The 15,918-nt window shown below is 36.7% G+C and overlaps 1 protein-coding gene across 1 annotated transcript; it reads left to right on the forward strand.

Moving 5' to 3' along the window:
• The first annotated feature begins 15,120 nt into the window (after window positions 1-15,120).
• On the forward strand, window positions 15,121-15,534 carry LOC145278156 (histone-lysine N-methyltransferase SETMAR-like). The gene has a single exon (XM_080130437.1). The coding sequence runs from the start codon at window positions 15,121-15,123 to the stop codon at window positions 15,532-15,534; it is 414 nt and encodes a 137-aa protein (XP_079986563.1).
• Window positions 15,535-15,918: the final 384 nt, after the last annotated feature.

The raw sequence follows: 15,918 nt of genomic DNA on the forward strand, positions 1-15,918 counted from the left end.
AACATGCCAGTTGGCAAAAAGACGCTGGACCATTCTCGCAAACGGACGTTAAGTATTTTTAAAATTCATCCTAAATGTTTTTTATGTTACCTTGTTTAAACATGTTTTTCTTGTTTTATTTATGTATTTATTTGTATTTACTTTCCTGTCTTATTCGTCATCCCCCATGCTACAAAGTAAACTAGCGATAAAAAACAAAACAAAATGACGGGAATTATTTTTCTCTATTAGAGTAGATAAAGTTAGGACTTTATTTAAGTAATATACTTAATATATACTATTACTGCAAGCTTGCCTATATTGAAAATGCTTGCTTCTGGGCTAGCCAATCAAACCATCTAATATAGTTAGTCTTATTTTCTATTATATTCGAAATATAATACAGTGCCATTAGCAAACTCGAGATAGATAACGACAAACTTCCACCAATTAATATGGAAGGGGAGATTATCATCAAAAGTGTCCTGAATTGATAACTTAGCACCGGACTTACGACTTAGATATAAATAAGTCACTTGTACCCATTCCTCTCCTCCCCCTTTTTTTTAAATGGAGAGTAGATAATACAGTGGATGTATTATCGGCAGCTCCAGTAACTCTCGCTTCTCCTTTTTTGTCCCTCAGTCCTCATTCAATGAGTGATTTTTCTGACAAAGGGTGAAGAAAAAGCTGCTTAAAGGTCGGTAGTACTTGGTGAACAGTAGTCTGAGATGTCAGAAGTTTTTCTGTCTCTATGTCTGTCCTTGTGGCCATGTCACTAGTAAGGGTGCTGGAGGTAAACGTTTTGTCTGGGCTGACGTTATCCGCCTGATAGTCAGGGACCCGAACCTTGAATTAACCACTAAGGAGGCTGTCCTATCAGCAGGCGTAAAGTACTGGGACTGCTGTATTGCCATTTGGTGAGTGGATTTGGACCATGCAGTAGTCTCTGATGGGGCCTCTCGATGCCATACTAGTGGGTAATTGTTACGGCTTTACCTTTTCGTGTGCTACAAAAAAAAAAAAAATTCCTGTCTTTTTCTCTCTTCCTTTCCCTCTCTATACTGCTCTAACTAAATATGCCGACCTGTTCCACAAATCCCAAAACCTCAACATGAAATATCTCCAGAATAAAAACTCGAATAAACCTAGAACCCCATCTTCCAACGTAGACCCCTACTACCATGTCTCCTTCTCCAACATCAGGGGTTCTACGTTCCAACCTTCCAGAGGTTGAAACCCAATTGCAGGAGACGAAACCGGACATATTATTTCTAAGTGAAACTGGAATAGGGCCGACCACTTCCCTAGATGAGTTCATAATTAACGGATACTCTAATTTAACAGCTAAATCTGACACCCAAGATCGACATGGGCATGAAATATGTGCCTACATTAAGGATGGCTTCCAGTGTGGCAGGGATATCTCTAGAGAAGATCCTAACTTACCCTATATGTTCTTCTGGGTTGCCCTTGCTAACACCACTGCATTTATATTTGCCCTCTATCGGCCCCACAACAGCGGAGTTACTATCTTTAAGAGCATATCTGAGAAAATAGACCACACCCTGCCTGCACATCCCTTGGCTAATATCTACATCTGTGGTGACTTCAACGTCCATAACGTGGAATGGCTGATCCATTCAAATAAGACAGACGATGAGGGGAGGTTTTGTCATGATTTTGCTATTGCTTATTACCTCACTCAGATTGTTCATGAACCCACCCGTGTGCCCGATACACCCGATCAATATGCAAGCCTCCTAGACCTTTTTCTCTCAACTTCCCCTGAGCTATGTTCATGTTCCGTTCATTCTCCTCTAAGATCCTCTGACCACTCCGTTTTATCAGGTAAGATAAAAACGAAATGTAATAAGTCCCCAGACGTACCCCTCCACTGTACTGTATACTGATACTCTAAGGCTGACTGGGATAGCTTCCGTACATTCATATCTGATTTACCTCTGCACTCCATGTTTAAAAAGGAAGTGTCCTCTATAGTATCAGATCTTACCGAATGGTTAATTGTAGGCATAGACCAATTCATACCATCTAAAAAATTCCAACAAAAACCTAACAGCCAGCCATGGTTCTCCTCAGAATGTGCTGCTGCTATTGCGCACAGAAATCACTTTTTCCATAGCTACCAATGTAATAGATGCACTGAGACTAAAGCTGCTTTCAGGACTTCCAGCAACCACTGTAAAAGAGTAATAAAAAATGCAAGAGAGCTATATGCCCAGTCTGTTAAATCCAAGGTAGCTGATCAGCGGCTTGGTTGCCACCAGTTTTGGCAAATAACAAATAGGATCCTGAACAGAAGTGTGCGTTCTATCCCAATCATGATCAATGGACCAGAGGTTATCTCGACAGCGTCAGACAAGGCCAAACTATTTGCAAAGAACTTTGCAGCTAATTCTACCCTATGCGACGAAGGCCATCAACTCCCCATATTTCCTCCTATAACACAGACCACGCTAGGTAACATACAAATATCCATGCATGAGGTCGCAAAGCTAATCAAGAACCTTGATTCCAGTAAAGCAACTGGCCCTGACGACATCGCAATTATAGTGTTAAAAAACCTTCAACCAGAACTTGCTCCCATACTTACGAAACTGTTGCAGCGCTGCCTTAAGGAGAAGTGCTTTCCAACTCCCTGGAAGACCTGATCAGTTTGCCCTGTATTTAAGAATTCAGGTGATAAGTCATCTTCCTCTCAGTACAGACCAATAAGTCTCCTGTGTGTTATGAGTAAGTTGCTGGAATCCATATTAAATAGAGAAATAGTCAACCACCTCAGCAAAAACAACCTTCTTAGTGACACACAATATGGTTTCCTCTCTGCAAGATCTACCGCAGATGTGCTGACGGTTATATCTCACAGGATTATTGAATCTCTTGACAAAGGCTTCCTTTCTAGGGCAATTGCTCTAGACATATCAAAAGCCATCGACAAGGTATGGCATAAGGGTCTTCTTCACAAGATTTCCAGCTACGGTATAACTGGAAATGTTTTCTCAATCATTAAATCATTTCTCTCCGATAGGCTCATAAGAGTAGTGGTCGATGGACAAAAATCAGAGGCCTGCACTATTAATGCTGGAGTCCCTCAGGGGTCAATCCTGGGCTCAACTCTCTTCCTTATCTACATCAATGAGCTCCCTAAACACATACTTAAATAATTCGTTGACATCTATGCTGATGACACGACCATCTACGGCAACACATCAAAGGCTGTAAATGACAAAGTTCTCTCTGATTCTCTCTCTTCTGATCTCGAGCGCGTGGTTCAGTGGGGGAAGACGTGGCTGGTTACCTTAATTGCACCTAAAACCAAACTCCTATCCTTACATCATCAACGCTCTGATCCCCATCTGGCATCAATGGGATGGATGGCTCTCGTTTGAGAGAGGCCTCGTGTTTTGACAAGCTTCTGGGTTTGACCTTTAATCCTGATCTGAAATGGAACATGTACATCAAGTCTGTTGCCAAGGTCGCTGGAAAGATGGTGGGATCCTTCTACCGCTCCAGAAGATATCTAACTACTGATGCAATTATCTATCTATATAAAAGCCAAGTACGTCCAAGGATGGAATACTGCTGCTATATCTGGGCAGGAGCTACTAAAAACAGCCTATCCTGCCTTGACAGAGTACAAAATAGACTTCGTGGCTTAGTGGGGGATGCCCTTTTCTCTACCCTGCAACCTCTCTCCCACAGAAGAGACGTTGCGAGCCTATCCTTGTTTTATCGTTATTTCCATGGCAGGTACTCGTCTGAACTCCAATCTCTGGTCTCCACTCGCCAATCTTTCACGAAAAATACCCGTCTAGCCGAATCCACTGTGAAAAATTTCCCCCACTCTTTATCTGTGTCTAACATGGATTCCATGAACAAAGCTTCTTTCTTAGAACTGCACGCCTGTGGAACTCTGTTTCGTCTGCCTGCTTCCCACCTGACTACAACATGGATGTGTTCAAGTCCAACGTTAACAAATTCCTAATGAACCGCCCCCTTAAGTAGACACTTCATCAAATCTCCACACTAACGTAATGTACTTGCAATAACCCTTATCCCTGAGTGGCTTCCGGGCCTTGATAAGTGGTGACCACTGTGTAAAAAAAAAATAAAAAATAAAAATATATGTACATATATATACATATATGTATGTATATATATACATATATATATGTATTTATATATGTATATATATACATATACATATACATACATATATATATATATATATATATATGTGTGTATATATATATATATATATATATATATATATATATATATATATATATATATATATATGATAATATTGTAATCTAATGAACGGATCATAATGTAGCATAGGTACATTATTTTTTATTATTTTATAAAAAATGTTTAGTTGGGTTAGGTTTAGGGTTAGTTGGGTAGGATAAACTCTTGTCAATTTTTTAAATTTTCTTTAATAATTAGAATCTTGAACCAAAGAACCGCTCCCTGTGTTCTTTTATTTAAACTAGAAATCCAGAAAAACGAGTCACATAGCGATTTTACTTTTTATTATTCTTGTGTTATATATAAGCATCCGTAGTCTCTCTCTCTCTCTCTCTCTCTCTCTCTCTCTCTCTCTCTCTCTTTATATATATATATATATATATATATATATATATATATATATATATATATATATATATATATATATAATTCCTCCGGCCTTGGCAGACGTGTTTTAAATATTCTCTCCATTGCTTTTTCTGTGCACATTTAAACTTTTCTTTTAATGATTTGGAACTCATTCCATTAGTGATTTATTCCAAGGAATTCTGCCTTTTGGATCATTTTGGACCATTTGGAACTTACCTGTTGGATTGGAAATTTTTAATTCGACCGTGTTTGGATTATACCATTCTTGGATTTTTTACCCTTCACCGGACTATCCATTCATGTGAAATCTTTTTATCATTTTTCTTTTACCTCCTACTCCCTTTGCCTCACCCTTTTTTTTTAAAACTTTTGACAACTTTTCATAAGGGGTGTACTCACTTTTGTTGCTAGCTTTTAATGGCTATATTTTGAATTATTTTAAGAGAAAAATAAATTAACTCTGTTATATATGCTACAGACAGACTTTTCATTGTGTCAAAAAATCATTTTTTCAGTGTTGTCCAATGAAGAGATATACTTATTCGTAAATATTGAAGAAATGCGAGAGGTGTATTCACTTTTGTGATACACTGTATATATATATATATATATATATATATATATATATATATATATATATATGTGTGTGTGTGTGTGTGTGTGTGTGTGTGTGTGTGTGTGTGTGTGTGTGTGTGTGTATACGTATATATATATATACATATACATATATATATACATATATACACACACGCACACACACACACATATATATATATACGTATATTATATATAAATACAAATAATATATTGTGTCAAGTCACTGGATAAATAATATTTACATAGAAATGATATTGTACTTATACTACAAAAACACAAGATACATTGAAAACAGGTGTGCTAGGATAAATGAATAAATAATCTTCATATATATATATATATATATATACTAGCGGGGGTTACCCGGCGTTGCACGGGATTTAGAGGCGTGTGTGGTGGTGGGGGGTCGTAAAATGAAAATAAATCGAAGTAATAACCCTGTTTAAATATTATAAAAACAAATAATGTTAAAACTATTTTTTTTAAATCGTGAAAACCAAAAACAATTATAAAAAGTGAACGTTATGCAATACGAATGGTCCGGCGGTGTCCGGGTGTTTGAGAAATCCCAAAAAAAGGTCGGGGTGGGGACACGATCTCTAATCATTGAGGCGGAAGCGGAAAAAAACCCAAAACAAAACAAAACCAAAAAACGTGATGAATTGACCCAAAAGTGAATTAGGTCAAATATCAATTCCGCAGTGAAGTTTGTTTTGGTTTAGTTTCAGTAGTCACGCATCACACTCGAATGCTAAATGAATTTTTTTGTTTTAATTTTAATTTAAGTTAAAATCACGATATCGTTGCGTTGTAATAATAAATATTAAAGAATGGATTCTTTATGTAAAAGTAAATGTTGAGTTGAAAGCACTAATAAATAAAGTTCATAATTAGATTTCACGGTTAGAGTCGTTAAAACCGGAAGTAAGAAGTGTTTAGCCCCACAGGTTGCTTCTTACACTAACTAAAAAAAAGCAAAAAGAAAATAATAATAATAATAATAATAATAATAATAATAATAATAATAATAATAATAATAATAATCGCGTTTTCTTTTTATTTATTTTTATTTTTATTTTATTATGGGGAAAACAGAAAGCATAAATCATGAAAAAAAGATTTAAAAGAAAAAACGGCATAAATAAACTTGTACGATTCCAAACCGGTGTTTCCTCGTACTGTTCCTTGTTAACGCACCCGCTGCGGTGTAAATGGGGAGCGGGGAAAGGAGGAATCTAATAGAGAGAAAAGATGTTGCAACTTTCATTGAATCTAACCGATTTTGGCAGTGGACTCTCACCGGAAAAATATAGGAATGCACCATTGTCGAGGAACTGTAGAGGTAATAGGCCTATAGCACACCTCAGATAATGTGCTACAGTTTGTACGCATTACAGTTGCATGTAATCTTATGATTTTTAATCCTATTAAGGTCAAAGTCGGAGGGAAAATGAGTTCATTCCATTTATATAGAAGAAAAGATAGAGAAGATACACACACACACACACACACACACACATATATATATATATATATATATATATATATATATATATGTGTGTGTGTGTATGCATTACATTTAGTAATACCTATCGGCCGTTGAATAAAAAGGCTTGTATGTGGATGGACAATTCTGTTGTCCGTAAAATTTAGATAAAACTACTTTGTTCAAAAGGCATGCAAACGTTTAGGTTACTTAAAAGTAACAGATGCTGTACCCATTTCTGCAATAAACTCTTAAGAGCGAATAGATGGTGGGTTGGTCCTTTGAACGGCATATCAACATAAGAATGCGGGAGTACACTTATAAACGGCCGATATATTTGGAGAGCCGCTTACTTTTTCTTTAAACCAGAACTCGAGGATAATAAATCACACTCGGAGTTTATGTTTTTTTCTTTTTTTATTATTGTGTTTCCTACAAGCTTCCGTAGTCTCAACAAAAGTGGGGTGTGTTGAGCACTGTCTGTTGAAATGCAAAATTCGGTTATTTGGCCTACGTGGGAGGTCGCGAGATTTAGTTGCGAGATCACTACAGACCGTTCTTGTGGACAACGTTTATGCCTTTACAAAGCTTTAATTTCACTTGAATATTGTTGTGGTTGACAGTAGGCCTGTGTTTTGTTCTTTGCTAATAGAAATAGACATGGCTTCGTTGCGGGGTTTGAATCTCACGACCAGCAGCAATCATAAATTTATTCACTGATGATTCCGGATAGATAGAAAACTAGTATATGTAGATATTGAAAACCATTATATAAATATAAAAGAATAATAAAAATTGAACATTCCAATGAATAGTAGACACTTACACGTCTCCACCCCTTGGAAACGCCTCAAATGAACTATGAAAATGCTATTTTTACATCCCCAACACATTTTGAAAATAATTTCTGAAGAGGACGCTTCATAGAACGTCTGAAACGCGTTAAAAACGATTTCAATGATTTAAAAACATTATTACAATGATTTAAACATAATTCCCAATGAAAAACCAATACACGGAATAATAAAATAATGTTAAAAATACACATTGTTGGTGACTATAACCTTATTTAAATATACATCTTTCTTTCGTTGGAATTCCTTAACCCATTATATATATAGATATATATATAGAGGAAAGGTAATAGTAAATGAATATTATAGCGAAGCTATGAATTTGTTGGTACTGGCATAAATTGAAACTGCCTTATATGAAAATTTATAATATAAATCTAACCTGCCTGTTTAAATGTATATGTATGTATGTATGTATGTATGTATGTATGTATGTATGTATGTATGTATGTATCTTGCTTGTTGCTGGATCTCAACATTTTGAACCGAGAGAGAGACTTAGCTGTCGTACAAAGCTAAGACTCTGTAACATCATCTTTGTATAGATACTTCCTCAGGCATTTGGGCTCATGGATTTTAAATGTCTGAGGGAGTGGCACTCGTCTTACAAGACGTTGCAATCATCATGTATGTATGTATGTATGTATGTATACATGTATGCATGTATGTATGTATGTATGTATGTATGCCTAAAATTTTTCTCAGCGAGATCGGACAGTACCGTCTGAAAGGTGATATCTTGGTCGAATAATATGTGAAATTTAGAAAGAAAAGTTAATTATGTCCTATAGAATAATAAATAAAATTTGAATTTGTTTAAATATTAAAAAAACGCGATGTTCTCTCTTACGCGATCGTAGACCAGTGGTTATAGTGGCAGCGCCGTAATCTTAAGATAGCGCGTTCGAGCCGAGATATCGGATTTTTTTTCCATTTAAAAAATTTTAAATATTGAAACAGAGTTATTTATGCCATTTTTTGTTCGTTTTTATTTTTTAATTTTCCATTATGTTCGTTGTTTTTTTTCCGATTTTTTTAGAAAAAGTTTCAACATTTAAACAGGGTTATTTGTGCCAATTTTTTATTTGCGTATTCTTTATTTTGCATCACGTTCGCTGTTTTTTTTATTTTTGTTTTTTCCGATTAAAAAGTTATAACATTTAAACAGAGTTATTATGTTCGCTTATTCTTTATTTTCCATTTGTTTTTTTACCTCCCTCGCACACACACCTCACCACACCCAGACAACGCCGGGCACTCCCGCTAGTTAGTAATAAATGCAAATTGGAGGGGTATAGGCATGGGAGGAGGATGATAGAAGGGAATGAAGTGCTAAGAGTTCATGAAATGAGGAAAAGAAATGAACATTAAAAAATGTGAATTAAAAATTAAATGCTCAATATTCTTATAAGAAGAAGTCTGATTCATAATGTTTACAAAGAGATCCAAATTTAAAATTCAAAGTTTGTGTAATCCAATTCTGTAGAAAGACCCCGCTTGCGAACACTCGAGGAAAAAAGATTATTTCGAATAGTCAAAGTTTTTTTTTCATTTATGGATAGCGGAACCAGCGTAACAAAATCTTCCATTGCCGATTAACAAATTTAATTTGAAATTAAGGTTTTGTTAATCGACCATGGAAGATTCCTCTATCTCTATGTATTGAAGTAAAAAATAAATAAAGTCAAACGTGACTACAAAGAAAGAAAAGAAAAATAACTTGTGAAAAAAACAAAAAAAATATTGCAATATATGTTATTTTAGGAACAAGATTGCAGAAATAAAAATTATTAGAAGCCTTAAAGGATAAATGCACTTTTATCGAAAGTTACGAAAAATACCGGGAAAAGAAAATATGTAGACATGAAAGATAATGGTCGAAATATTATTGTTTGCTGGATACAGGGAGTGGCATTTCAACAATTCACAAAACTACCTGGAAAAAGATGGGCAAACCTGAATTACGAAATACAGACAAAATAGCAAGATGTATTTCGGGAAGCAAGCTAGAATTGAAAATAGAATTTGATGCTTAACTCGACGACAAAAAGTATTAAAAAAGATCTATATAATGTTGGGGAAAAATGTAAATTTATGCAGCATTAATTTAATAGATATTTTCAAACTTGAATGCAGCCAGTCTTCTCGAACATTGATTTGTCAGAAGCTTATCTTCGAGACAAGTAAAAGATTGTATTGAATTATTAGGCCTAGGACAACAGCATATTCTTTTCTTTGTTTTGATTCCCATGCATATATCCATTGATATCTTACATGTTTTTATGTGGAGTGACGTGGTTCTCGGTTGATTAATTGTGTCTGTGTCGGATATATACTCGAGAGTCAAAACAATGAAAAGAATATGTAATTATCATAACCCTATTAATTACTAACACACATAGAAGGTTATATAAATTAAAACGGTTGCTTTTCGGTTTGAAAGTAGCACCGACACTGTTTCAGCAAAGTATGATTACGATGATGTTCGGATTGGGATACTTAGACGATATATTAAGAAAGAGTGAACATTTCGAAGAGCACAAAAGCCATGCCCATAAGTTTTTAAAAGAACAAGGACTCAAGTTTGCCCATCTGGGCAAACTTGAGTCCTTGTACCGGAAAAAATATCCAGTAAATAAAACGTTGGGTTTTTTTTGCATTTGTTTTTTTTTCATTTCCATACACCAAACATGACTATAAATATCACTAAAACATCCGCTGGGTCATAAGCTTCATTTCTATACCTTACTTGCCTGGGTGGTTTGCCTGTAGGCTGAGATAAAATGTGTCACACATACACACACACACACACACACACACACACACACACACACACACAGACATTAGGAAAATTTATAATAAGATTGAGAAATAGTTTTATGGTTCGATGGAAAAGTGTGATCTTTTTATGAACAAAATAGAATATTTGGGCCAGGTAATCAATTATGAAAGACGAAGACCCCCCCACCAAAAAAAAGAAAAGCCATAAAAAGTATGGCTATTCTGGATAACGTAACTAAACGACAATTATTTCTTGGTTTAGCAAACTGCTTTTATATATTCCTAATATGCACGAATTGAGAGCGCCATTGAATAAATTGTTTAGTGAAAATAAAAAGTGCTGCTGGACAAAAGAATGCGATAATAAATTTAATAAAATAAAGAAGTGTTTATTATCGGATTTGGCGTTAATACACTATGATCCGAAAAAGGAATGAATTGTAGCTTCGGACGCATATGATTATAGAAGCATAGGGGGTTTTGGTGCTACATATATATATCATATAGGGGTCACTACTTATCAAGGCCCGGGGCCACTGGAGGATAAGAGTTATTGAGTGTACAGTAGTCAATTGGATAATATAGTAATCGTTAGTAGTGGAAATTTGGTAAATTGGATTACTTAAGGGAACAATTCATCAAGAATTTGTTTACGTTGAACTTGAAGATAACCAAATTGTAGTCAGATGGAAAACAGGCAAACGGAAGAGAGTCCCATAGGCGTGCAGTTCTAAGAAAGGAGCTTTGTTCATGGAATCTACGTTTTCGTTTAGGCACAGATAAAGAGTGGGTGAAATTATTGACAGCGGTTTCAGCTAGACGAGTGTTTTTCGTGAAAGTTTGGCGAGGGGGGACCATAGATTGGAGATCAGACGAGCACTTGTCATGGAAATAACGATAAAGCAGAGACAGGCTCGCAACGTCTCTTCTGTGAGAAGGAGGTTGCAGGGAAGAGAAAAGGGCATTCTCCACTAATCTACGAAGCTTATTTTGAACTCTGTTAAGACAGGATAAGCTGCTTCTAGCAGCTCTTTCCCAGATGTGGCAACAGTACTCCATCCTTGGACGTACTTGGATTTTATATAGATAGAGAATTGCATCAGCAGCGGGATATCTACTGGAGCGGAAGAAGAATCCTACCATTTTCCCAGCGATCTTAGCAACAGATTTGATGTATAATATATATATATATATATATATATATATATATATATATATATATATATATAGTAATTTATAAAATATATATGGCGATTTTATAAATTACTAACTAGCTCTACCTACGCATTGAGCACTTTTGAAGTAAATATTTAAAGTTTACGCATAAATCTATACTTTCGTATATTAATTTTATGTGAGTAAATGAAATAGTTATATATATATATATATATATATATATATATATATATATATATATATATATTAACGATCGTCCTCTTACGTTCATGTAAGGTGCAAGATCAGACAAATATTTACTTCGTGAACACCATCATTTAGACATCATTCTATAATTTTTCAGCGACATGCAGCAAATAGTCCAAAATATTGCTCCAGATGCATTATCTTGATTTGCGGTCAACATTATCTCATCACCTGAAAATATCCATCTTTTAAAAATTTCCATGGACTGTTCTGAATTTCTTTAGCTTTTAACCGCCGGAATTTGCCACTAGCAAATTTCAATACGTCCCAGTTCTCATTGCGTCAAATTGTAACATAGCGTAGATGCGCGTATATAAATGCATGTGGAATGACGTTACTTATGAGGAAAAAAGGACTATAAAGAGGGAAAAAGAGAACGATTACGAGGGAAATTAAATAACGTTCGAGATCTCGTGAGAGACATGAAGAAGGTTCTAGATCACGTGGGTGCCGTCTCGGCTGTACCAATGAGGAAATAATTGCTCTTTCTGTAAAGAACAAACGAGTTATTTGTTATTCTTTGTCTTAGTCTTATTTGCGACTGAAACTAGACACAACGTATTGATCTGCGGACAACGTTACACAAACTCTTTAAAGCGAGCTCAATTGTTTACCCAATCTGACTACTATAAATATATAAAAAAGACATTTGATATCAAGAATGGATCACTTGTGTCTACATGTATGTGTCTACAAATGTGAAAATAGAAATAAAAATAGTTTTTCAAGTTGTAAAAGATGTTAGGCGCAGTACATGTTATTATTTTTCCAATTCATAAGTTCCAAATTAGTGAATTTGACGAAAAAATCCTGAACAACATCAATCGTTCAGCTAAATTCCAGTAAAGCAACTGGCCCTGACGGTATTCCAATTATAGTACTCAAAAAACTTCAACCTGAACTAGCGCCCATACTTACAAAACTGTTTAAACGTTGTCTTAAGGAGAATAGTTTCCCATCTCCCTGGAAAATTTCATCAGTATGCCACGTATTTAAGAATTCAGGTGATCGCTCATCCCCCTCTCAGTACAGGCCAATAAGTCTCCTGTGCGTCATGAGTAAGTTGCTAGAATCTGTGTTAAATACAGAAGTAATCAACCATCTTAACAAAAATAACCTTCTTAGTGACACTCAATATGGTTTCCGTTCTGCTAGATCTACAGCAGATGTGCTTACAGTTATATCGCATAGGATTAGCAAATCTCTCGACGGTGGCAATCTTTCTAGGGCAATTGCTCTTGACATATCAAAGGCCTTTGATAGGGTATGGCATAAAGGTTTACTTCATAAGATCGCTAGCTATGGTATAGCTGGAAAAGTCTTCTCAATTATTAAATCATTTCTTTCTGATAGGTTCATAAGAGTAGTAGTTGAGGGGCAAAAATCAGAAGCTCTCAGTATTAATGCCGGTGTCCCTCAGGGGTCCATCCTGGGCCCAACTCTTTTCCTGATCTACATTGATGATCTTCAAAATCACATCCTTACATCATTTGTAGACATTTATGCTGACGACACTACCATTTATGGTAGCACATCTAAGACAGTAAACGACTAAGTTCTCTCCGATTCTCTCTCCTCTGATCTTGAGCACGTAGTACAATGGGGAAAGGAGTGGCTGGTTACTTTTAATGCATCTAAAACCAAGCTTCTCTCTTTACATCATCAACATTCTGATCCACATCTGGCATCAATTGAAATGAGTGGCTCTCGTCTTCAGGAGGCCTCAAGTTTTGACAAGCTTCTGGGCTTGACCATTACTCCTGATCTTAAATGGAACACGTACATCAAATCTGTTGCCAAGGCCGCTGGAAAAATGGTCGGATCTTTCTATCGATCCGGTAGATATCTCACTGCTGATGCTATTCTCTATCTATATAAGAGCCAGGTACGTCCAAGGATGGAATACTGTTGCCACATCTGGGCAGGAGCTGCTAGAAAGGACTTGTCCTGCCTTGATAGAGTTCAAAATAGACTTCGTAGCCTCGTAGGAGATGTCCTTTTCTCCTCCTTGCAACCTCTATCTCACAGAAGAGATGTTGCGAGTTTGTCTCTGATGTATCGTTATTTTCATGGAAAGTGTTCGACTGAGCTTCAATCTATGGTCTCCTCTCGCCAAACTTTCACAAGAAACACTCGTCTAGCTGTAAACACTATCAATAATTCCCCCCACTCTTTATCTGTGCCTAAACCTAAACGTAGATTCCATGAACAAAGCTTCTTTGAACTGCATGCCTGTGGAATTGTCTTCCGTTTTCCTGCTTTCCGGCTGACTACAATATGGTTGTGTTCAAGTCTAACGTAAATAAGTTCTTGATGAGCCGTTCCATATAAGTTATCAAATTTACCAAATTTTCATTACTAATGATTACTATATTGTCCAATTTCTATTGTACACTCTTTAACCTTTATCCTTGAGTGGCCTCTTGGCCTTGATAATGTGGTGATGCCTATGTAAAAAAAAAAAAAAAAAGCGTTAGCAGCAGAACATTTCTTGTTATACGCGTCCGACATCAGATTTGGAGAGGCGATAACGTTCAACATGTCTCGTGAGAAACGTAGGGAACATTGTAGATCACTTGGGCGACGTAGCGGCTGTAACAACGAGGAAATAAATGTTGTTGCTACAAAGGACAAGCGAGTTGGAGTTATTTTCTATTCTTTGTCTTGGTCTCCTTTGCGACTGAATGGACATGACGTGTTGGTCCGCGGACAACAGTACACAATCCACCTCCGCTTTCTTAGATGACTACATAATGAATTCCTCCAACGTGTAGGTCTATAGTCGCGCAATTAAATACTCTTTTTTTACATTGTGGCCGTGTTCTTTAGAGTGCGTTCTTTCTTGGAATCAAAACGGGAATTTAGAATAGAATCGACAATTTTATCGGGATTAGAAAAAAAAATTGGAATCTCGCCATCAAGTTTCGTGAATATCAGTTAAGCGATGTGTAGTAGTCACAGAGAACTATTTTCTCTGGTGAATCAATGTCCTCCTCTGAGTTCTTCGACCTCAGGCTGACCTATCAGCTAACAGGGCGCATTGATTCATCTGCCCCCTAAAAAGTATTGAGGGAACATCAGTCAGTCAGAACCGGACCTTCAACCTAGTAACACCTATTCTCTCTCGTCCCCTGTCCACCGGACATCTCGCTATAGCATTGACGGCCTTAACTTGAGACAACTGCTATTCAGCTGGGGAGGACACAGTACTGACTGACCGACGACGACCTTAAAAGAACTTTTTTCCTTTTATTTGCAGTCCGAAATGTGAACGCGTGTTTTTGTGTGAGACTAGAAAAGGCTCGCGCAATTCGTTATTGCTGGAGACGAGGTCTTTCAACCAGGAAAGCTGCAAAATAGATGTGTACTGCCGAAGATGAAGGAAAAATTGCATATGCGAAGATCTCAAAATGGTACAAGAGTTTCGATTCTGGCGACACGAGTCTTGAAGATAAAGCTCGTCCGGAACAGCCGTTAAAGTTGAATTATGGAGACGTGCAAACCGGATTGGACATCACGCCTTCATTGAGCACTCCAGAATTGACTGATGAGCTTGGTGTTGGCAAATCGACAATTCACCGAAACTTGAAGCAGCTTGATTTTGATTTGTTCACACAAAATCTGCAGGAACTCACCGAAGCACAAACCAACAGACGACTTGAAATTTGCCATCAATTTCCCAGCAATTCACTAGACGAGCCTTTCTGGAAGCACATTGTGACATCGGACGAGGAATGGGTCTATCTGGTTCAGCACAATCGAGACAAGCGATAGTTCAGAGCAAGAGACACCGTCGATTCCAAAACCGTATTGATTCGGCAATCATGTGTGAAAGTCATGTTGTGTGTTTGGTGAAACTTTAAAAGAATCTTGCATTTTGAGTTGGTTTCGAATGATCATGCCATCAGTGTCGAACTTTACTGTACGCAACTGGAGCGGGCCTACGAAAAGTTTAAGCAAAAGTACCTGGCTCTTATCGACTGAAAGCGCGCTTTGATGCAGCAGGACAATGCTAAGCCACACAGACCAAAGACAAGTTTTAAGATCTGCACGGCGTTGAGGTTCTGCCACATCCAGCCTACTGTGCTCCATCAGCCTTTTACGCTCAATGCAACACTTTCTGCCGATTCGACTCGCTTGATCAAGTCGAAGAAACGA

The sequence above is a fragment of the Euprymna scolopes genome, chromosome 6 (assembly GCF_053919585.1).
Source record: "Euprymna scolopes isolate OS-2025 chromosome 6, ASM5391958v1, whole genome shotgun sequence".
NCBI lineage: Eukaryota > Metazoa > Mollusca > Cephalopoda > Sepiida > Sepiolidae > Euprymna > Euprymna scolopes.

Bases quoted from the DNA above. Each gene is read 5' to 3' on its own strand.
- LOC145278156 (XM_080130437.1), top strand. From the start codon at position 15,121: ATGTGTACTGCCGAAGATGAAGGAAAAATTGCATATGCGAAGATCTCA.